Source organism: Typopeltis vanoorti, chromosome 17 (assembly GCF_054136105.1).
Source record: "Typopeltis vanoorti isolate ZY-2024b chromosome 17, IOZ_Tvanoo_1.0, whole genome shotgun sequence".
In the NCBI taxonomy this organism is placed as follows: Eukaryota; Metazoa; Arthropoda; class Arachnida; order Uropygi; family Thelyphonidae; genus Typopeltis; species Typopeltis vanoorti.
The window spans coordinates 79,623,926-79,647,613 of record NC_143565.1 but is presented as its reverse complement, the minus strand read 5'-3'; the positions used below and the strand labels follow the sequence as shown (position 1 = coordinate 79,647,613).

General features: G+C 33.7%; 2 protein-coding genes across 2 annotated transcripts; both read left to right on the top strand.

The window, feature by feature from the left end:
* Positions 1 to 6,636: 6,636 nt before the first annotated feature.
* On the top strand, positions 6,637 to 11,645 carry LOC150097530 (uncharacterized). The gene is made up of 3 exons (XM_090407314.1): positions 6,637 to 6,908; positions 8,731 to 8,929; positions 10,915 to 11,645. Exons 1-3 carry the CDS (start codon positions 6,864 to 6,866, stop codon positions 11,115 to 11,117), a joined length of 447 nt encoding a protein of 148 aa, XP_090263440.1. The 5' UTR covers positions 6,637 to 6,863; the 3' UTR covers positions 11,118 to 11,645.
* An 844-nt stretch (positions 11,646 to 12,489) lies between these two features.
* LOC150097529 (uncharacterized) lies at positions 12,490 to 22,042 on the top strand. Its single transcript, XM_090407507.1, has 3 exons — positions 12,490 to 12,620; positions 18,764 to 18,962; positions 21,702 to 22,042. The coding sequence occupies exons 1-3, from the start codon at positions 12,573 to 12,575 to the stop codon at positions 21,902 to 21,904; spliced, it is 450 nt and encodes a 149-aa protein (XP_090263633.1). The 5' UTR covers positions 12,490 to 12,572; the 3' UTR covers positions 21,905 to 22,042.
* The last annotated feature ends 1,646 nt before the right edge of the window (positions 22,043 to 23,688 follow it).

Here is a 23,688-nt window from a genome sequence, read left to right as displayed (position 1 = left end):
AGGACCATACTTTTTTGAGTGTATTACCCCTACAGGTCTTGTAACCTGCTTCATTACTGGAGAGATTTGTCGACCAATGCTGGAAAATTTTGTAATTTCTGCATTGCAGCAAAGACAATGTTTGGACTCCAATGGAGCACGGCCACACATTAAACGTTCAGTACAGCACGTTTTACGCCAGCATTTCAGCAATGAGAGGGTTATCAGTCAGTTCTTTCTGACGGCATGGCCGTCTCGATCCCCGGATATTACTCAATGTGACTTTTGGCTGTGGAGGTATTTAAAATCAGTTGTGTATGTTGGTGGCGTTCCCAACTTGCATGTCTTGAAAGAGAACATAAAACGGGCTGTTATGAACATCCAATCCGACTCTCTACGCTCAGCTGTAGAGCATGTCGCACACCGGATGCAATTTGTTGTACACAAGAAAGGTCAGCACATCACATTGAAAATCGTGTATGTGGCCCAGGGGACCCTGATTCTGATGAATAAAACATTATTTCCTGTGAGTTCAATCACTACATTGATTTCTGTGTCTCTCGCAAGTTGTTGTTTCAGTTTAATTATTATTATTATTATCATTGTAACGTCCACATATCCAGCTGGAATGAGTGACGCGGCTGTCGCTTACACCGTCGAAATGTTATTATTCCATTTTATCTTCCTTTAATGTAATTTTCTTGGAATCAAACCTCTCCGTTTTCTCTCTGACAAGGTCCCCAAAAAGATATCAACCCCTACACTACTGAAGAACTTCCCTTCTCATCATATAATAATACATATGAGAACACAGCGTATACTTTTTATACTCACAGGCAACATTAGGTTTCGCCTTTATTACGGGGACACAACGACCATCTGTTAAGTCTAAGTAACAAAAAAAGAGATAGCAGACCTGTCCTAATTTCTTCAACAGACCAAATATGCCGTTACTTTGTTTATTCTCTGAATGTCCAAATCACTCCTAGATGTATTGAACTCTGCATTAAATCTACATTAATTTTAGATCAACATTTATGTTAAATTGAATAAAAATTAAACCCAAGTGACAGATAAATAGATAGATACCATTGACCGATATGATGAAGCCACCATCTTGATTGGTGTAAAGTACCAAAAAAAAACAAAAAAAAAACAGATTCTTGAGACTAGTTTCCAGATAATTATGTGATTCAAATAATTAGTATTCATTTTTGTTAGCCACTTAATGCGAATAAACATACAGTTGCTGATTTTTATCGTTCAGGCAGCTAATTTGTATTACGTTTTGTTATCTCTTTCATTAGAATAAGTATAATATTGTACAAGTCATATTTTTGTTATGCTTTACCCTTTCAATGATAAAAATCTAGGATATCAAGTTCATCTAAGAATGAAAAACTTGTTTTCCTCGTTTTTTATTAAAGATCCGACAAGATGTCGAAGAACGTTACCTGCATTTGTAATAGAACTTAATGAATTATTGTTGCTTAACTTTCGAAAAAAAAAAAAGTAAAACTAGACTCGGAGTTTAAAAAAGTTTACACGTGTTAGTACTGTTAATCTGATGCTCATTTTTTATTTTATTTTCATTTCATTTATCCATGTTCTTTTCTTATCAGCTAAACTGCTATAAAAAATTTATATTGAGCTGTTACACTGTCCCAATAATGCTTCAATATTTCAAATATATAAATTAAAAACAAGACTACTTAAAAACCTATTTTTTGTTTTAGAAGTTTTTTTCCCCACTTGGTTAGACTATAATAAAATTAGTTTAATCCTTTATCCAAGTGTAAGCAAACAAAGTTTGCTCCTGAAGTATCTTCAGGACTGAGGCAATTTGTGGCAAAGGTGGACTAAGCTCTCATCACTTGTCTTAGTATCTCCCATAATGCAAAGCACATCTCCTTGCGGACATGTATACTGTTATGTATACATATATTAAGGGAAGGACCACTATCCAGACCGGTTTCGACCTTTATTAAGGTCTCGTCAGTGGGACTAATTTAATAATAAGGTGAGACACCTTTTGGCAACTCGTACAGGTAAATACGATTTCTCCATTACTTCGACCTTAGAATCACCACCTCTGGGTCTGGCTCTCACTGATGAAACCTCAATCAGGCTCTCTTGCATCCTTATACTAACTACTCTAGGCCTATGATGAGCAACCCTTTACTTTTTCACCTTAATAAAGGTCGAAACCGGTCTGGGTAGTGGCCCTTCCCTTAATGCATAGCATTATACATGTCCGCAAGGAGATGTACTTTGCATTATGGGAGATAATAAGGCAGATGATGAGAGCTTAGTCCAGCTTTACCACGAGTTGCCCCAGTCATGAAGATACTTCAAGCGCAAACTTTGTTTACTTACATTTGGATAAAGGATTAAACTCTTTTTTGTTGTTCAGATTGTTTATGACAAAAAATATTAGAAAGAGACAGATAAATGACTAACTAAAGCCAAAATTTTGATAGTTTTAAATACCGAAGATCTACGGAAGAAAATAATAAAAAAATAAACAAAATTCTCGATGAGTACACAATGTCCGCTTTTACAACTGAAAAGTTTGTTTATTTTTTAGAACTTTATTAGAAATCACAACGCTTAAAACTATAAACTCTAACTAGATATAAATTTCTCTAAATTGCAGAAAGGACCAGAGCAAAACTGCATCAGAGAAAAATAGCATATTTTAATTAACTGTATTTGCTTTCCTGTACTCGTGCAGCAAAATATGGCGGGCGTAGGCTTGTTAGTATTTTGCAAAATAAAATTCGTTTTAGAGATTTCCACACGTACCACTTCCCGTTTAGGAATCATCCATTTCCGCTTTGTGATTGGGTGTTCTCCAGCAGTAAAATCACGTGTTTCCTATAAACTCTACTGCTTATTGTTGACAATTTGTAATAACACTATACAAAATACGTTTGTTTTATCTTTTTAACAAATTATGCTAAATTTTAAGCATTTTAGTTTTTCCCTCAATCACTCACTTCTTTTTTTCGGAAAACTATATTAACGCTGTTGATAAAATTGCGTTATATGAGCAATTGTGAAGGAACAGCAATCATTATATTTATAAAGAATGACCTGCTAGGCAGAATTTCTTTTTTAAGACTGCAGAATATTTCGATTGAGTATCTACTAAAGTTTTCTTGTTTTTCACAATTAAATTCTCTCAAAGATTTTTGATTACACCACAAAAGCAGATAATTATGGACACCGACTGTGATGGCAAATACAAAATAAAATAGAAAAAATTCACTTTTGAAGGGCATTTGTTTGAACTTCGTTGGTTCCGTCGAACTCTGTCTAGGATGAAAAGGATATTTATAGGATTATTTTCAACTGAAGATATGCCAAACGGTTTCGTACGGTTCCTATACTAACTAAATATCGTGTGTTTTGAATAACATTTTCTTGCCAGAAAAAGAAGAAAAAAAAAAAGCAACCTGGAGAATACACATATTAAGAGACACAGTGAAGCCTGACATCGAATTAACCACCCTATCGTTATCGACATTACATTAAAAAAAAAACAAAAAAACTAAACGGTAACAAGCAAAATTGAACCATCATGCTATGAGTGGCCCCAGGAAAAGAGTCACGTGATTATTAGTAGACATTTGTCCATGCTCGGAAGGCCAATCATCAAGTGTCAGTTGGATTCTTTTATGTATTAGTATTTCCAGGAAATATGAACAAATATAATCTTCAGAATTATAAGAAACAATGTTGATGATAATTATATGTTTGTTTTATGTAAATTTTCATTGTAATTCTTCTCTATTGGGTATACAGAAAATCTCATTTCCTTCTTCGTGGACTAATAGGTCAAGTAAAATCTGACATTAATACTCACGAAACAAAGATAACTGGCAAAATAGGTTGCAACATAAAGAATTACAATATGTAAGCAGGTAAGTGTGCATAACCTTCACAAGCAAATCAGAAAAAGTTACTGTTAATTCACTTGAAAAATCCTTGAATTTAATTCTGTTCATTATAATGAGATTATTTTTCCGCTTTCTTCTCATAATATGCCATAATTGAAATTAAAATTTATTAATTTATTAATTTATAGGACATATACGACAAAATTAAGAAAACTTTCTTCCCTAGATTCTTAATTTTAAGAATCTAGGGGAGAAAGTTTAGATTTATAACTGAAGAATCTAACAATTTTAAGTACAGGTTAATTCTCTCAGTCTTCCGAGAAAACTAATCACATTGAAGTTGCTAAAGTTATAGTTGATCTCATGCAAGTGTAAACGGATTGAGAAAGGAAAAATGTTTCCTAAGTGCAAACACGTTATCTGTTCAGTTAGAAATCTCTTGCATGCGTAATTCGTATGCCCACAAACACTTTAGGTGCGCCAAAGTAAATTCAGACTTAAGTGCTTCCTTTAATGTTGCTTTAGACGTCGCTGTTTACATAGTTAAAAAAATGGCTATCATCAAAAGGCTTAAACAAACGTCAACTTACTCAACGCGTTCTGTGCATGCGTGTGATTCTTAGAAACTAGTGGAGTACCGGAAAGTGCATCAGAGAAATATTCGACCACTACTGCACACACACACACACAAAAAACGTTGATATAAAGTATCAAGCGAAGGAAAAGACGAAATGTCAGTGATAAGAAACGTCAAGTGAAAGACACTGATTATAAGTAGCCTTTCAGATAATCAGATAAAGATGAGCAGATCTATGCTGGGGAAAAAATCAGTTGAAATACGTGCTGTAAGGCATTACCTCACTCTTTTTGCGAAACAATACTAGAAAACTATACTAGAAATTCAAAAAGTTTCGAAATTTACCAGAGAGCTTATTAGACCATAACATTTTTCTATATTATCCCGTTTTTTTCTAAATATTCTTCAAGTAGAATTATTTCTTTTCTATTTCTAGATTTTTCTTCTTCATAATTTTTTCTTTTTTCTCTACTTCTTCTTCATTACTTTCGTTTCTTTCTTCTTCCTTCTCTTCATTACTTTCTTTTGTTTTTCATTATTTTTATAGAAATGATGAAATGATGAAATGATGATGAAATGATGAACAAGAGAAAATAATGTTCATCATTATTTTCTCTTCTTTTATTCATCTTTTTTCCTTCCCTTCATTACTTTCTTTTGTTTTTCTTTCTTCTTCTCCATCATTATTTTCTCTTCTATTATTCATCTTTTTTTTCCCTTCTCTTCATTTCGTTCTTCCAGCACCTTTTACTTTATGTAACAACAAGAAACTGTATTGCTTGAATTTCTCTTCACATAAGGTAACCTCTAAACACAATGAAAGACATTTGAAATAAAAAGTTACGAATTAAAAAGTCTTCGAAGAGAAGTTAAACATTTCTCTTTCCTCGTTTAACAGTTGTAAACCTATATAATCCTGTTTCTAAAAATAACAGCAAATTCCACACGAGCAAAACTAATTAAGTGAATGCGTTATCATGTTACACTTTGCATTACAGAATTAAGTTCTAAGATGGTTCATAAATTAGTGTTAGGTGAATTCACTTATGGAAAACGTAATGGCCACAATATTAATTTTTTTTTTGTTTACGACAGTAATTATGTATTGTTAATGTGCATTCTATTTTAAGTATGCTCTGTGTTCCAAAAATGATTTCGGCTCCTTAATTTTCTAAAATAGTAAACACAGCTGATTAACTACTTGTCCAGCAAGGTTAGACAAGCGAGAACGTACCAAATAACTACGATTAATATACTCGTAATATAATTATACAATACAGAAACGGGAGCGTGGTTTAGAGTTAACACTCTCTAAAACTTCCTGGGACTACAGCATAATGAGAGAATCCAAGATTAGCCGCGTTGAAATTATAAAAGGAGAAAAGGCGTTAAACGTTAATGTACGTTGAAAATCTAGTTTATAAACAATATCACTGAATTCGAGACAGAAATATCGATTAATTATGCATCACTAAATTAAGGGATAAAAAAGCAACATGTATGAAATACGCTGTAACACCTGAGGGGGGGGGGAAGGATATATTTCCAGCTAGAGTTTTCAAGGCTAATTTCCGTAAACATCTACTTCTATGATATCGCGATAGTACATGACATTTCCTCAAGCCAGTAGTTGCTGATAACTTATAGCGAAACAGGATAAAAAAGAAAAAAGCACGTGTACAGGAAATGCCACTCACTGTGATTGACAGGCAGACTGTGTGCTTGTGCGTGCGTGCGTGTGTGCTGTGTGTATGTCTAAGAAAAGAAAGATTTTGTTTGAGAATAAGAACAAAATGGAAGTAATCTAAAGAAAAAAAAATCATATTAATTACATAATTCACGGCAGTGTATTTTCGAACTGACCTCTGAAAATCGCATCAAAGTCGTCTACTTTGACTTTAAGTGGTCAAAGGCAAGTGGTTTATAAACACTATTACTACATTTTCACCCACGACAGTGACTACCCTTCATCATCACTACTCTTCTTCATGCCACACCTAAAAGGTTAACGAAACTTGTTTACATAGCTGACACTTAGTGAAAATACAACGAAGATGGAGAAATGACGTCATTTACAAACACTGATGAAAGTGACACAAAAGAGAACGATGTTGCTAGGCAATCGAGTTGCCTAGGACGACACAAAATGCTTCCTAGAAATCTCTTCCTCAACTTGTAGGCAGAAAGAAGTAGCATTTGATGAAGCGAGAGAGTGAACAATTCCTCTACCTTGACCATCAAGGCTGTCCAGGAAGTTCGTGCTGGTAGGCGTTAAAAAAACTACTTCAGCCAACGATTAAGTAACACGTTTGGGAAGTTTTCCGGTACGCCTCTTGCAAGCGGAGTACATAAATGAAAGGAACTGCGTGCCTCTTTGATGACTAGTTCCTGAACGAGTATTCAAGATGTTCACTATTGCTTTCGCGGTTGTGATTGTGGGCTGTACTCAAGTAAGTAAATGTCTCTTAAATATCCAAGGTTTTATAGTCCCGGATGTTATGCCTTTTGTAATCCTAGCATGCAGGTATGGTAATAGCTATAATTTTGTGATATTCCGTGCGCTAATGATCTGTTTAATGAGTGCGCAAACCACCTATTTGAATTAACATGTGTCTCTTTGTAAGATCGTTGCATATGCAAGGTCTCAATGGCTGTGACCTATATTCAAATTCGGTCACAGTAGAGAAACTTGAAATTGTTTAATCTATCCAAGGAACATCCCCCAAATGTATGATACGTTTTAAAAAAAAAAATGACAACTTTGACAACAGGATTTACCTGAATTGTGGCAAGAACAGATTCGTATCCGGTTTAGGATTACAAACGTTTATATGTGATCATAAGGATCATATATAGTTCGATCATATATAGATCGCCTATGCGTTCGCAGGGTTCCCTTCCATAAACGGAGGATTTTCTGAACAATGCAAACTGATGAGAGCATATAAGCTAAAAGAAACAGCCATACTATATCGGTTTCCACAATCTCGGTTACTTTGGCGTAATTAAGACAAAACAAAAATTCTCCAAATCGCTTCTAAACCCCTACTCAGCTTTGTATTTTGGATTTTGATGGCTACACAAACGATGGATAGGTTCGAGTGTTGGCTATGAATAATTATTTTCACATGAAAATTTCAAATTTTTGATCCTATCGATAGTTTGATGAAATAATTCCATGTAATATTTAGTATCCTTTTTATGACTTTTTGTAAAATAAAATTTTGTTCATAATATGCAGATGGAAAGCACCGAAAATTCGCAAAATATAATGAATGTCATGGATGGATTTAATATTCCCCAAAAAATATTTTATATATAGAAAAACACACGCTATTTTAGTTTTAGTGCGATCTCTTTAATACGTTAGCAAACATCTGCATACAATCGAAGATGTATTAACCAAGTAACATGAATGTAACCATAGACCGCTTAATTTAAAACATGACTTTATTGTTGTTGAATCTATTGTTTCACAGTTGTTTATCAATGTCGTCATTTGATATCACATCAATTGAACTTAGACCTTTCTGTTTGTAAAAATATTCTGTATATTTAACCCCCCCCTGCCCTTAAACACAAAACAACAACTCCCTGAATAGACCGATAGTATTCATATTTGATATTTGATCTTTTTTTTGTTGCGTAATTGTAATTGTTGAGGTTTTAATTCCGAACAATCCAATATTATTATTATTGCATACAGTCGTTTGGTAACAAAAACCAAACGAAAACTTTAGTTAAAATACAGTACTCTATAATAAAGCTTTTCTTTTTAAACTAAACAAAACACATCAATGTGACTAAGTACAGAAATGTATTAGAATGCCAACGAAATTATATGCCAAAATTCTTAGGGGAAAAAAAAGAATTGGTGGAACCAATTAATATTCTTCTAATAACCGAACAATGCAGTTCTCAGAGACATTGCAATTAGCTTAACAATCACACTTTTGTGAACTCTAAACGCAAAGTGTCCTTCACTGCTTCCGTTCAGATACAGCTGATTGCCCAGGCATTCCTCTGCGCATTTTTTTTTTTTAAATCTGTTCTTGCATTCTTCCGTTTTCTTTCGACTTCCTAGTTACAATACCGGAAATTCGTCAAAGCAAATATTCATCAGTATGTTGGAAATGCCTACGTCAAACAATCTGAAGAAAAAGAAAATTTATTATTTATTATTTATAAATTATATATAAGATGATGATAGTAAGTGTTTGTTTTAGGTATGTCGTTGTGTAATTAATTAAATATAATTCATTTCTTTTCAAGGCTGCAAGTCCACTAGGACCCCCAAATCCAGTTAGATGTCCACAGGACTGGAAGCAGTGCACCGCAAACTCTGACTGTGACAGTGCATGTTGTAGTGAACTCGATTTATATCCTTCACCCATCGCTCAATGCTGCATACCTACAGACAAGACTGAGGTGATGAAAGCACGTGGCCGATGCCTTGGACAAACTCTCACAGGTAATATTTTCTGACTAACTTAATCATTAAAATAAAAGTCATTGTTTAATAATGAGTAACTTTTTAGCAAGTATTCATTGAAAAAAAAAACAATGAATCACTTACTGGGTTTATTTGTTAGCACAGCTTCAGGATAAACAGCAAGTCTCAAAAACAGGTTTGCCATTACACTATGTTTAACAATAAAAGAGTCCAACAATGGTGCTAGTAATAATCGGCCTTATGTTTAACAAAAAAAGAGCCTAACAATGGGACTAGCAATCAATCCCATATTTAACAATCAGATCTCGTGAGATGAAACGTGATTGCATGAACTTATTCGCGTATCTCACCGTCATCATACAACAATGTTCATTAATCAAATACTAATAATTTGCGCTGTTTATGAGACGAACATCTAGCTCGTAACTCAGTGCGAGGTAATAATATTAATACGACTAATCCTAATATAATATAATATTCTGTCTTGTCTATGTTACATTCATATGATTTCTGCTGCTAATAAAGAGAAATTTTTCATGCATTTTGCTTTAATGTGACTTGCTCGCTCTAACAGTGAGCAAAAAAGAAGAAATAATCCTATTCAATAATAATTTACGAGAGATTAAAATCTACCATATAAATAATATTCGGAGACTCATCTTGAGTACTTAAGTCCGAAGAAATAAAAAAATCCTACAATGCTGAACTTACAAAGAAATCTCAGCTGCTTCAAGACTGTTTTGCATTTTGCTGTCATAAATTTAAAGAGATCTATTGAGGGCTTTGTAAATTAGAGATACATTAAGATTGAACGTTTAATAAAGACTTATAAAAAAATGTTTCTTGACAATGAAAAACGGTTCCTTTGAATGCGTTGGGCAGAGCACTATTAAGTTTTGAATTTTGTTATATTTCCCAATGAATAGTGATCTGATGAGAGGAAGGTTGGAGTGTGGCATTGGCAAAATTACATCATGATATGGAATCAAGTAAGATGATTATTAAAAGGTTGAAAAGCACCCCCGTTTATTGCCAATTACACCTTATTGAGCTCTTTGCATATGGACAGAAATGGGGTTAGAGTTAGACTATTCACGACGAGAAATGTACGCAGTGTGTATTGCCTTCAAATAATTATAAATTATTTGTCTCGCAGCAAGTGTCAGGATTACTGCACCCACTCATCGAATTCGAATTCAGAATTTAATGTGAAAAGCATACGTTTAGAATCAAGATTTTCAGGAAGGGGGGTAGTATACCAAATACACTTAGAATCGCGGTTAGTTGACAGATACTATAATAATCTATCTAATAAAAAGCTACTTAACAGTTGTATAATAATTGCTGTGTTTACTTGTTTATTACTTTGGTTATTTTCAGTCTATCCATTCTATGCAGTTGTCACTCGATTTGCAGTGTTCTTTATTCTTCACTAGTCCGTAGTGTACGTAGACACGATATTTAGTAAGGGTATTATTGAATGGATGATTTTTGTATTAAATATTTTTCAGCTTTTAATGTTAATCTCTTCTTCCAACGGAAACTGTTGCAATGTGGGTTATTCCCCATCACTTCTTTTCTATTTAGTTGTAATTGGCTATTCATTGCATTAAAATACTACACTTATAAAAAATATTGACAATTTAAATTTAGCTAGAGAAAATATTTCGAATTTATTTTCAAAGTAAAAATGCTTACCAAAGAAACTTCGTAATTTCAACTTCGTGAAGAAAGTCTACGGAGGTATTGATATTTCGCTTAAGGCTCCTATTTAATAAAAAGTTGCTCATTTTAAATATAAACAAAATGTTCATATTTAAATGTAAAATGCTTTACATTTAAGCATTTTAATGTAACGCATTAAAATGCTTAAATGAAAAGCATTTTAATGCTTATGTTTATTATGCTAAAAACCTGAAAAAAGAAATGAAAAAATAAATAGAAAAAAAAACTAAAGAAATTATAACTTTCTTCAGTTCTAATAAGTATCCTTGTCTTTATAGGTATCTGTCCTAAATTTCCAACACCTCCTCCATTTGATGTAAATGGTCCTCAAATCGGATGCCCCAAGATTCCTCCCATCATAGAATGTAATTCGGATTCAGATTGCTACGGAGGCAAGAAGTGCTGTGATTTCACTAGAGCACGTGGCTGTTATGCAGGAAAAAGATGTTTCAGACCAGAAGGAGAGAACGAAGAATTTTAGTCTGCCTGCTTTTTCAATAGCTGCATTTTCTTGCATTGTACAATAATACTTTATTTTATAAATTTGCTCTTACATTATTTAATTGATAAAACTCATTATTATACAAATACGTAGCCGGAGATATAGGAAAGCACAAACGTATCATTTAGGCAGTCAGGATTAGGTTTAAATTATTAACTGATTCAATTTACAGCTTGTATCTGTAAACTGGGTCATCTTTATACGTCATTTCTCTAATTAAAATGTATATGCACTCATCAGGAAAAAAATAACAGAAGTATTCATTTCATATGTATTATAAAATTAATGCTTGATGCATTTTTCAAAGAATACCTTTTAAAAACCACAGAGTTTTCATGTTTCAAGTAAGAATGCAGTTATTGTAAAAAAATGGGTCATTTTTACTTATTTTTATGGCATAATTACTCTCATGTATTGTTTGTATTTTCTACCAAAGTATTACACATAAATGAAAACAGAAAATTCTCCTGTGAAACAGAAATAAATAAAATAAAATTTCTCTGTTTATATTTCTCTTTTTTTCTTTACATATACTTCCTATATCTCCTCTTTATAGAATAACAGTCCGGCAGCTACTGTATGTGTTCTTCTGAAATGGTTTGTAGGTTATTGCTGGATAAAAAGCACTCCAGCAGAAGAAGAAAACAAAAAACCTGAGATCTATTAACGCACGTTCAGTTCGAAAAAAATCTTTATTACAAGCTAGATAGAAGTCGAACTATGATCTTTTCAAAAGGGCATCTCGATACTAAGTTGAATGACATAAAAATAATTTTATATTTTAGTTCAATGATATATTAAGCAATTACTTTTAAGATATATCAAAAAGGTAAATGAATATAATCAATTAAGACAATCGTGGAATTTTAAGAATAAATGTTTGAAATTGTATGTATTCAGTTAGTTTTATTTGTGAACACATGGGGATGTCACGTGTTCTAATAGAACACGTGACATCTAAAAAAATACGTATATGCAGATAGAATGCGTTAAGAACATTTGCAATCATTTTTGTTAATAAATGAAAATGAAGTATTTATATGTCTACTTCTTAAACCAATCTATCCTATATAATGATTGGATGATGTGTGTCATCTGATCAACTTACTCACACAAAGAGAGGAGACAGCTGTCTCTTCATGCATATACCTCTCATACACGCATGCGGGAACTGATTCATACTTTATGAAGTGTCAATCTATTTCCACATTTGCGATTTTCATAAACTACCTTTACATCATAAGCCATATCACAAATTGATATCGTTGAAATGGCTGATATCTTCAGGGGAGGTGCTATGGATACTGATTAGGAAACACTTCTTGAAACAAAACACATACTAATCGTACTTGTCTACTGGGTTATAATAAAAGAGCGACAATCATTCGAAACACATCCTCATTGTTTTTTTTACGTGGTAAACTCTTAGCCAACATGCTGACGACTTTCATTACTTTGTCCTTGGTGATAACTTCAATAATAGTAAGTAAGCATTTACTTTTTTTTTCTTTTTCATTAAAAGAGTTGAAGATAAATAGGTTACTATAGGAACGTTCGTAAAGTAAGAATACAGAAGACAATATTTTGTTCAGTGTTGAAATAATTAATATACCGGTGTGACAAAGCGAGGTTAGCAGTTGACCCGTCCGTAAGTTAATGTCGAAATAATAATAATAATAATTGTAAATTATTTTTATTGATTGCTAAAATATTTACACATACGATACACATCTTGAATGACATTGCGACTTATAATTTTACAGAATTCAGCTCTAAATGTATTTCAGCTAAATAGTATTTAGTTGAAATACATTGATTTCAATTAAAATTTTTAATAATACTTTTTTGCCTCTATATTATATATTTACAACACATGTTCTTCTAACGTTAACAATGAAGATTATTCAGAATTTTTTGTATAATAATTTTTTTTGTTTATATAATTTTTTAATTATAAGAATAATTTTTTACATTATTTTTTCATGTTACATAAGGGTATTAATGATATTATCACATAATAATCAGTATCTTCAGTATCTTCTTTGTTGTTGGGTACTTTACTAACTCTTTTATTACATAATCTGCTTCTTTGGTTATAAGGATTACGTGTGGTTGAGTGCAGCGAATTAATCCCACCTACTTCGAAGCTTGGGTTAGCTTTTGTGAAGAGAGTGGGATTTAGGCTTCACTATTTATGTTGTTGCATAAATTTCAACAACCAATAATAATAATAATAGTAATAATAATAATAATAATAATAATAATAAAAACTGACTATTAGTTTTGAAACAACTACCCTAGTTCGATTTTCAGAATATATCACGAGCTCATGATATTGGTCGTCAGAACGTGGCCAAAGATAAAAAAATCAGCTGTTCAATCAGTTTCATTTAAAGCCTACAGATTTAAATTCTGTGCATGTTAATTTCTCGCAAAAATATCAGTTAACTTTGTTCAAATATTATTTTATATGTTGAGAAATGTTTTTTTTTTTGTTTATTTAAATTAATTATTTTCTTCCATAATTAGAAAGATAAACGAGGATCAATTTCCGATTTCTTAGAATATTATTTATTGAAAATTATATCTATCTTCGATATCCTCCTTAGTACACGCATCATTCGGAGGTAGATCAGTCCTATCGGTATCAAATCCTATACTATATCTCAGAATGTAGATTTTTGTTAAGTCTTATGAAAAGAACGCTATTCTTGAGGTCTTGAGTAACGGAAAACCAACTATGAACATAATTCATTGTACGTTGCATCGATGGGATAGTCTTCTCTGGATGGTGAGAATGCACGAGAATAGTCATTTACTATAACGAACAGCTACAGAACTTCTGGAGCTACAGTGTGTGTGTGTGTGTGTGTGTGTGTGTGTGTGTGTGTGTGTGTGTGTGTGTGTGTGTGTGATAAAAAAATCGAACTGGCACCAACAGAACAACGCACTATGCATTATGGTTTTGAAACTACAAGATTTCCATGGAGGACTGGCCTTTACCAACCTTCGAGCTGAAATTTTCATGGACGAAGTGGAGCAACTAATCACTGGTAAACTAAATCGTCTCCCTTGGACAGGGGCGCGCCAGTAGTGTCCGGCGCCTGTGTGCAAAACTTTAGTTGCCGCTGCTACCCCCCCCCCCCCCCAATAAAACAATCACTTTAAAAAAAAACGTTTTTTTAAGTATTTCCTCCTCTTTGGCGCCTTTACTATCCTGGCACCTGTGTGGTGCCAGGCCATATTGCACATATGGCCGGTGCGCCCTGCTCTTGGATGTAAAACTTCTAGGTTGCATTGTGAAAATCATGGAGTCGCAACCAAACTGCTGTCACCGGTCTCGTAGACCGAGTGTTTAGCGAATGTACTCTCCAGCCAATAGTGAGGGTTCGAATCCCGCCATGGCCATGGATGTGTGTGTGGTTGTCTCATTCATTCATACGTGTATATATATATATACACGTATGAAACTTTCAGGAATCTTACATTCATTAGTTATACATATATATATATACACGTATGAAACTTTCAGGAATCTTACATTCATTAGTTATATATATATATACAGGGTGTTCGGGATAAATTTGACATATTTATAATTAATTATATTTTTCCGTAAGTTACATGTATTAACACACACTTCTCTTCATTTAAAAGTTTGGACCCTTCTTCATTCATATACAAGATGTCAGAAAGGATGGATAGCTGGAACCCATCTGAATCATGGAAGAGAATAACTTGTATCATGATGATTCGTGCCCGCCATCAAAATAAGGATATTACGACTGCTGCCCAATGCTCCCTGAATACAGTAAAAACAATCAGGCATGAACTAGAGACTTGCAATGGTGACTACGAGGATGTAGCAAGAAGAAAGATCCCTAGCAGACGATCTGATTGCGTTCGTACAGCAGAATTCCTCGCAAATCTGCAGGAACAGGTGTTGAAGAACCCTGGCATTGGAATTCGGGCTTTGTTCGTGGAGTTGCTAACTGTAGTCAAGCCCTGAATAACAAGGGTAGCCAATGGTAGGCCGTATGTATGGCAGCAGGATTCGGCCCCTTGCCACACCTCTGGGAAAAGTCAAAAATGGTTGTCTGAAATTTTCTACGACTTCACCAGTCCAAATGTTTGGCCTCCAAACTCCCCAGACCTTAACCCCATGGATTATTTTGTATGGGGCGCAGTTGAAAAAGACACCAATCGCACTTCCAGTAATACAAAAGCCCAGTTAATGGATAAAATTAAAACAGTTTTTGCGGCCCTTCCCAGGGAGACTGTAGCATCAGCTTGTTCGAGGTTCCGAAGCAGAATTGAAGCTGTGATCGATGCTAATGGTGGTTATTTTGAGTAAATCTTGTTGATAGTATTGTAATTAACTCTGCCTGTAATGTTTTTTTGTCAATTCATTAAATTTAATAGATACAAAGAAGATTTTCTTTTTCCTTACGAAACTGTCAAATTTATCCCGAACACCCTGTATATATATATATTAATGAATGTAGGATTCCTGAAAGTGTGGATAATTCCGGTAATGATCGGATGTTATGTACACTGAGTCTCAGTAAACAAAAGAAAATTCTTGGAAAACGCAGCGAAATACACACAAACCAGAGAAATATACATAACATGGGCAAACAAATTACGAGATGACTTGCTGCTTCATCAAACGATATTTATGCCTGCCATTCTCTGTCTCCTCGTAAGTTTTTTTTTTTAATTATGCCATCATAAATTCACTTATTCATGTCTAGACTTTATTGGATCGTGCTATTCGCTCTACCCAGCAACTTATAGGACACACATCACAAATTTTAATTAGTAATCATTCATTTACCATTAATGAAAGTATTTCTACTCACACTTATTCTTTCTTTTCATCTCCTATTCTAACATGTCTTATAAATGATGGTTCACATGTTTTCATCTTTGAGTATTTCAAATATACCAACCAACTATAGCATTCTCCTTCATTGTTGTTTGTAATAAATCTTAAAACAAACAGTCGTTCCCCCACTCTACGCAGAAGTATTCAAAGTTATCCTGCAATTAATTGCATTGGACCGATTAAGATGATCGCCGATGCGCTGTGCAGTCTCAAAACTTTCATACATCGATAAAAATGCAATCATATAATCATGGGCACTGCAGAGGGAAGAGGGAAAATGGGGACCTCCCCCCCAGGCTCGAGTAAAAAATTCCACAAATTATAATCGTAAAAGTGATTGAAATATGTAATCTTAAACCCTCGACCATGTAAAGCTTTGTCTGTCTTAAAATTTTATGATGAGATGGCCTGTTTCGGCCCAATGCGGAATGAGTAGTAGCCATAGAATGAGTGTTTTATTACAGCCATAAACCACGTGTTCCTGTTTATGGTTCATCTTTTTGTGATTTGTGTATATAGCGAGATCAGTTAGTTTGTCCTCTGTGTCTAATGAATCACTGATTGAAGTGTAAATTGTAAATTTATAGCGAAACAAATTTAAATAGAAAAATAAATTTTTACAAGGTAAGTGTATGTAATTTAATATTATTATGTAAAATGAAAATAATGTATTTATAGTTGACATCCACAAATAAGTACATCAAAAAATGATAAAAGAGGTTTATTGATGTAATTATTCATCAATAAATAACTGATTTACATCGTTACAAAGGGAAACAAATTTGAGAAACTGTGCTTATGTATGGAACAGACATATGGTTTGGAATTATTTCTACTTTGGCACATAGAGCTCGCTCTCTTCTTGACAACACTGATGAACTTCGTAAAGAAATCAATTTTCTTACATCTACTTTCAGACTGAATGGTTATTCTCAAAAAATTACTAAAAAATTCCTTTTTAATCCTCCTAGTCGCCATACTCAAGAGATGAATAATTTTAAAGGCAATATATCTATTCCATACATAAGCACAGTTTCTCAAAAATTAGCCAAGTTTCTCAAAAAATATAACATTAGAACTTTATTTACTCCGCTTCCTAAGATCCACTCTCTAGTGAGCCGTCAAAGCCTAGCCATCACAATCTAAAATATCCAAGTGTATACAAGATATGGTGTGACTGCGAGATCTCTTAATTTGGCCAGACGGATAAGTCTATTGAATTGCGTATGGAGGAGCACAGGAGAGACATTGCTTACAAGAGAACATGTGCCAGTGCTTTATCCAGCCATATCCATTTTTTCTGCCGATTCTGATGATGAAAACCATAGTCATACAATTCTTTGGGATAGATCCGTGCCATGACGAATTGAAGAGAAAAATTGTAGAATCTAGAAAAATCATCCTCAACCCTGTACATTTAAATAATAATTAAGCTACAACCTTCCAGACTGTCATTCTGCTGTGATCAAATACTGGCGCTCACGAGATGCTACACGCACGCACTCACCCAACAATGTGGCCAACGAAGGAACTACTTTGAATACGTTAACTACAACGTTTTCACCTTAACTATGTATAGTGACTTTCCTGTGCTATACACATTTTTTTTATCTTTAATGTTTAAGATTTTTTCTTTTATAAAAACACCTGAAGAAGGCTGTAAAAAGCCGAAACTAGTCGTATGATACTATTAAACCTTTATATATATATATATATATATATATATATATATATATATATATTATATACAGTAAACCCTCGATTTTAACGGACTTCGGATTTAACGGACAAAATTTCTGGTCTGTATGTCACATGTGAAAATTATTATAAATATGTTATAATATAAATTATAATAATTATTATAATATAATATAATATAAAATGTTATGTTATTATAAATAAATAAATATAAAAATATGTTAATTGCTTATAATTAAATTAACAGGTTATTTTTTGTTATTAATTTCCTGTTAATTTAAACAAATTTTGGCGAATGGGTCATTATATGTTGGAAAAACACTGTAGTAATTTAGCCGACATAAATGACTCCTTGCTAATAAAACATGTTCGGCGAATGATTAGCATGTGATCACATTACTCGCGCTGCAATTGGTTCTTTTGTCGCGCGGCGTGACATTCTGCAGCAGTTTTAACGCATGCCGACCGGTGTTCCGAGTGCGCTAAGCCACGCGGAGTGGAGTACATTTGTTTACTCGCGGTGAATGGTTTATGTACGTACGCATTTTATAGACCTACATTCGGAATATATACTTTAATATATAACGGACTTTCGGATTTAACGGACACCCCCCCCCTCGCCCGAATTAGTTCGTTATATCGAGGTTTTACTGTATATATATATAAAATAAAATTTTAAACGATCGACACACTCCAGTTATTGTTACTTCACGGCATCAAATTTGAACAAGCCAAAAAGAAACACTTTATGTTATTAATATATGTACATTTATTGATGACAAATGAAGGAAAGTAATTTGTTTGTTGCTTGACTCAAAGATAATGAATTATTCGAATGTACTTACGGATTTTAACCATCAGTGAAGGGCTAAATTTCTGCCATATTTCTTATCAAACGCAAACGCCTTTGGAAAGCCTTCAGTGATTCTATAGAAGAGTTATATTGAATTTTAATTGCACATGTTGGGTTACATTTTGCAAATAAATAATTTATTTTACACTAAGTTTTTATGCAGCTAACTCTGTTTCCTTTTGGAAGGCTACAAGCCCACTAGGACCTCCAAATCCAGTCAGGTGTCCAGAGGATTGGAAACAATGCAGTTCAAACTCCGATTGTGACACCGATTGCTGTAGCGAACTCGATTTATATCCTTCACCCATCGCTAATTGCTGCATACCTAAATCCAAAGTGGAAATGATGAAAGCACGCGGCAGATGTTTTGGACAAACTCTTACAGGTGATGTATTCTCAGCTATCAGAGATTATATTTTCTTTAAATAAATATATAAATAGATAAATGTAATCATGAGTCTTGCAAAGCCCATTATATTGAATAACGAAAATAATGGCATCCGATTATTGAGAAAATGTGCTAATTTCATTTACCAATTCATCTTTTATTTATTTGTTTAATGTATTTTCCTTGTGAATGGTTCCATGTCTGTAGTATATTAAGTGCCATCGATCAACAAAAATTTTATTCTAATACCCATGAAGGATTTTAACACAGTGTATTGAATGTAAAGCATGAAATATTCTTCCAATTAGGCTTGCCTTGCAGTTTCTCTTTGCCCGAGTTCCTCTACACATTCTGCTAAAAAGTTGTCACTATGAGCCAGTTTTGACGATTAAGGATGTCCAGATATAGACTCATTCTGAATAATCAAATGTTCACATTGAACATGCAGTTGCAAATGTTTGAAACACTCATTGACATTCTTCTGAATGAACATTTTCTCATTAAAAAACAGTTACTAGCTTTGAAAGTCAAGGAATCATTCACAATGTAGCTCTATACTTTTTTTGGAGGTAATTCTTTTTGATGTATCCCTGCTTATAAGAATTATATATGCCTGCAGTCTACACACCTACAAAATTACATAAAATGTTTGAACAATTTGAACAATTTTGAACTTTCGATCGATATCAATAAATAAATATTTTACACCACTCCCACACAAGAGAGGCTGCGAGGCCTAGAGCAATTAAATGCCGTGTATGGGCCATAGCCAAATGCAAAGCAATATCTTGATATTCCTGTTAAAGAGCTGGCAATTGTAGTTCCTGAGGAATACTTCATGGAGAAAGCTATTTAACAAGATTGAGGTTGAAGGAATAAAAGATTATCAGGAATTGAAGATTCCTTATATCAGTAGTGCAATCGTAAAAGAATATCGAGAAGTTATTTCCTAGTGTTACTCTAGTTTTAGAAGAAATATTAGGTGTGATGATGAATTTACGTTCAACTGAAACCCCACCCAACAGAGATACCTGCAGAGGAGACACAATGCAGAAACTTACTGGATAAGAGAACAGTGGCTGACGAGAGGCTATGAGAGAGAAGTCATCTATCAACCGCATTGCTGTCTTCTGAACAGCACCAGGAATTTTTTGGTAGGTTTTAAGTGCATCATCCTAAATGTGCAAGCAGTATTCCAAAGATGGGAGGTTTGTGCGGAGTTAATAACTGGACTTGGAAGAGAAGCAACGTCTTGAGATAAAAAGGATGCTGGGTATCCTTTTTCGCTTTGCGAAGCATTGAAGATGACTAGGCTGTAACTGTTCCACTGAAGGATGGTTTTAAGACACTTATTGTAGAAGATCTTGAAGCTTAAGATGATTGAGCACTATAAGGTTTGTGTCAAGTGAGAGCACATGATTTCATACAAGAAGGCTGGATAAAATAACAGAGCGCTAAGGAAGCCTGAAGAGGAGAGAGCGAGGAGAGAGAGAGAGAGAGAGAGAGAGAGAGAGAGAGAGAAGGAACACCTTTTATCATTACATGTAGTGAGGGACTTGAGAGAAAACTGCCAATCCCATTACAAATGGAGGGAAACAAACCATCTGTTCCTCCGTTTGTAATGGGTTTAGCGACCATTACAAACCATGATGGAAAATCCTATAGAATATCTTGGAATGGTAAGTGTAACAGCAAAGGTTTCTCCAAACGTTTAGAGGGGGAAGGTGTAGGCAAGAACATCTACTATGAATCTCGATTAGCGAATTCCATATTGATGGTCGCTGATTGTTTGACAGTTCTCCAGATGACGAAGAAGTTGACTGTTGATGACCTTCTTCATTACTCTTCTGGAGAACAATAAAGCCACCGCAATTTTAATCACCATCAAATTAAAAAATCGACAAAATTCCACAACTCTATAAGTCTTAACTTTTTATAATTTTTATTAAATTTTATTGTTTTTTAAAAGGTGGTAGATATCATTTATTTAACTTTTATATAATTTTATGAGTTCTTTGTATTTTTAATAATTTTACATGTTTTATAAAAGAACATACGTTTGTGTAAATTTTATATAATGTTTTTTTTTTATATAATGGTTACATAAGTTTTATATACGCTTTTATATTGCATTAAATTCTTTATTTATATTAAGTTTTAGATTTTTGGAAGACATAACGGAGTACTGTGGATCTAAAGTTAATCATCTTAACAATGTTTAAATTAACTTCACTTATAAGATAAATTACTTCCGATTAAGACCATTCCTTTCAATAGAAATGAATTTAATGAGATGGTCTTTTATATCACATGTGTGTGTGTGTGTGTGTGTGTGTTGTGTGTGTGTGTGTGTGTGTGTGTGTGTGTGTGTGTGTGTGTGTGTGTGTTCAGATGGACTGCGCTATCATGGAAGAAAGACGCTCTTGTAATAACAATCCCACCCCTTCTACATCGTAGTGGTTAAACATCTGTTGTTGCTATGGAAACAAAACACAGGTGTATGAAGTTGATAATCTTTTGTTTTTTTCCTAGGGCATATCTTTCAAAATTAATTGTAAACCTACTTAAATGCTCATCGAAAAAGTCTGGCAAAGTTTTATTTTAATAATGCATCGATATAAGGTTTTGAACTTTTTAAGAAAGGTGTGTATTTTTTATACGACTGGAAAATCCATTCTATAAAATAGATGGCTGTCTTTTATGTTTTCTAATAATTATTCTTAATTGATTGTACAGGTAGTTGTCCGAAATATCCATCACCACCGCCATCTGATATAACTGATCCACAAATTGGATGCCCCAACAGGCCTTTAATCATTGAATGTAATTCGGATTCGGATTGCTACGGAGGAAAGAAATGCTGTGGTTTCACAAGAGAACTGAGCTGTTATGCAGGAAAAAGATGTTTCAGAGCAGAAGGAGACGAGGAAAACTTTTAGACTATCTGCGTTTCAGTAGCTGTATTTAGTTATGTTGTATAATAATGTAACGTATAAATTCTCCTTATCTATTACAGCAGCTCCATCTACGATGTAAATCGAATGAATAAAAATCACATATTCATTAGGCCTAACTTACATTGTATCTGTAAATGATTTATTATTATAAGAATTGATAATGTTTAAAGAATTGTGTACACAATTCCGATAATCTGTTTGTGATATTTCAGAAAAAGAATTTTAATGCAGATATCGGAAATTCACTTCCTGCTGTTTTTTTTTTTTTTTTTCAAACATCGATACTTGCACTGTGTATTATTTGAACTGTTCTACAAAAAATATCTTTTAAAAAATGAAATAAATGTAACGTAAAAAAATTCCTTTTTTGGTATAAAATAAAGAAACTTTTCTATGTTACAGTTTTCTCACTCGTTTTGTCCATGCTTACGACTCTTTGTCTTTAAGAATGTTATTAATGTAATTTTCCTTACTAAAATATTTGATTACAGGGTGGTTCAAAATTTCACGTACAAACTTTGAGGGGAGGTAGAGAACATCAAAATTAAGCATATTCACATAGGAAAGCATGACCGAAAACGCCACCCGAAAGTGATAGGTGGAGCTGTTTGCCAGTGCTCCAGGTGAGCAATTGGGGCTTCCTCATTCAAGCTTTCGACGTCGTACGAAGAACAAGCGTCGTTTTACGAACACTGACATGCCAGAAATGCATCTCGTTTACCATATGATGTATCCAACTACTATTGAACACTTCCAGTTACGCCTAATAAAGTTTTTTACACTACTTACTTTGTGTTCTTTCTGTATCTTTGTGTCCCTGTTAGTACCTTCCAGTGGTGTCTTTGGTCATGATTTTCTATGTGAACATGGTTGATTTTTGATGTTCTCTACCTCCCCTCAAAGTTTGTATGTGGAATTTTGAACCACCCTGTAGATATGCTCTATAGAAAAACATAAATAAATAAGAAGCTTCGTAAAGATTAAAAGTTCCGGGAATTTGTCAACCCAGCGTATGCACGAAACATGACCAATATTTATATTTAAAAAAAAAAAACTCTGAGAAATAGCCGAAATTAAGACATCATCAAGGTGGCAAATTGTTCTCAGTAAGAAATGTTTTCTCTCATCTCGACAATAGCCAGATAAAAATTTCAATTTTATCAGGTTGTTGTCGCAACTAAACGGAGTTTCGAAATCTGATCACAGCTTAAACTTCGAAAGTTTTATAACTTTCAAAATTTGATTGGTAATCATTATACCAGTCGTGACAAAAAGGTCACTTTAATAGAAGACTGATAAAGAATTAGAAATCCATAGCTAAAAAGAGAAATCACAGGAATTTGACTAAAAGCAGATTTAAGCTAAAATAAATTTTCACTATATAATTTTAAGGAAATTACAACGTACTAGGATATACATTAAAATAAATTTTAATATATTTCAATATTTCGGCAACGTCACGTTGCCATTTTCAAGAACTTGAGTACAAGACACGTGCACGCAGGCACAACAAAATAGTAAGTGAGGAAGAAGTAGGAAGCTATTATTTCTCCTAAAGTCCTGATGGTGCCCTCTAGCGGGCAATGTTGGTATTCTTGGGCGATTGGGCTGGAGGTCTTCTGATGTAGGTTTCCCAAATTTGAGGAAGTCTCATGCAGCCAAATTTGTTGAGGTTTGGATCGTTTCTTAGGGCTGAAGCTGATTCCATGAAAAGCCTTTCATATCTGTATTTACTAGGGTGTATTATCTTGCCTTTCTTCCACCGT

Excerpts from the sequence above, each read along its gene's own strand:
- LOC150097529 (XM_090407507.1), top strand. The coding sequence starts at position 12,573 with ATGCTGACGACTTTCATTACTTTGTCCTTGGTGATAACTTCAATAATA. Across the intron at positions 12,621-18,763 it reads TGGTGATAACTTCAATAATA|GCTACAAGCCCACTAGGACC; the intron begins GTAAGTAAGCAT and ends TCCTTTTGGAAG. Across the intron at positions 18,963-21,701 it reads TTTTGGACAAACTCTTACAG|GTAGTTGTCCGAAATATCCA; the intron begins GTGATGTATTCT and ends TTGATTGTACAG.
- LOC150097530 (XM_090407314.1), top strand. The coding sequence starts at position 6,864 with ATGTTCACTATTGCTTTCGCGGTTGTGATTGTGGGCTGTACTCAA. Across the intron at positions 6,909-8,730 it reads TGATTGTGGGCTGTACTCAA|GCTGCAAGTCCACTAGGACC; the intron begins GTAAGTAAATGT and ends TTTCTTTTCAAG. Across the intron at positions 8,930-10,914 it reads CCTTGGACAAACTCTCACAG|GTATCTGTCCTAAATTTCCA; the intron begins GTAATATTTTCT and ends TTGTCTTTATAG.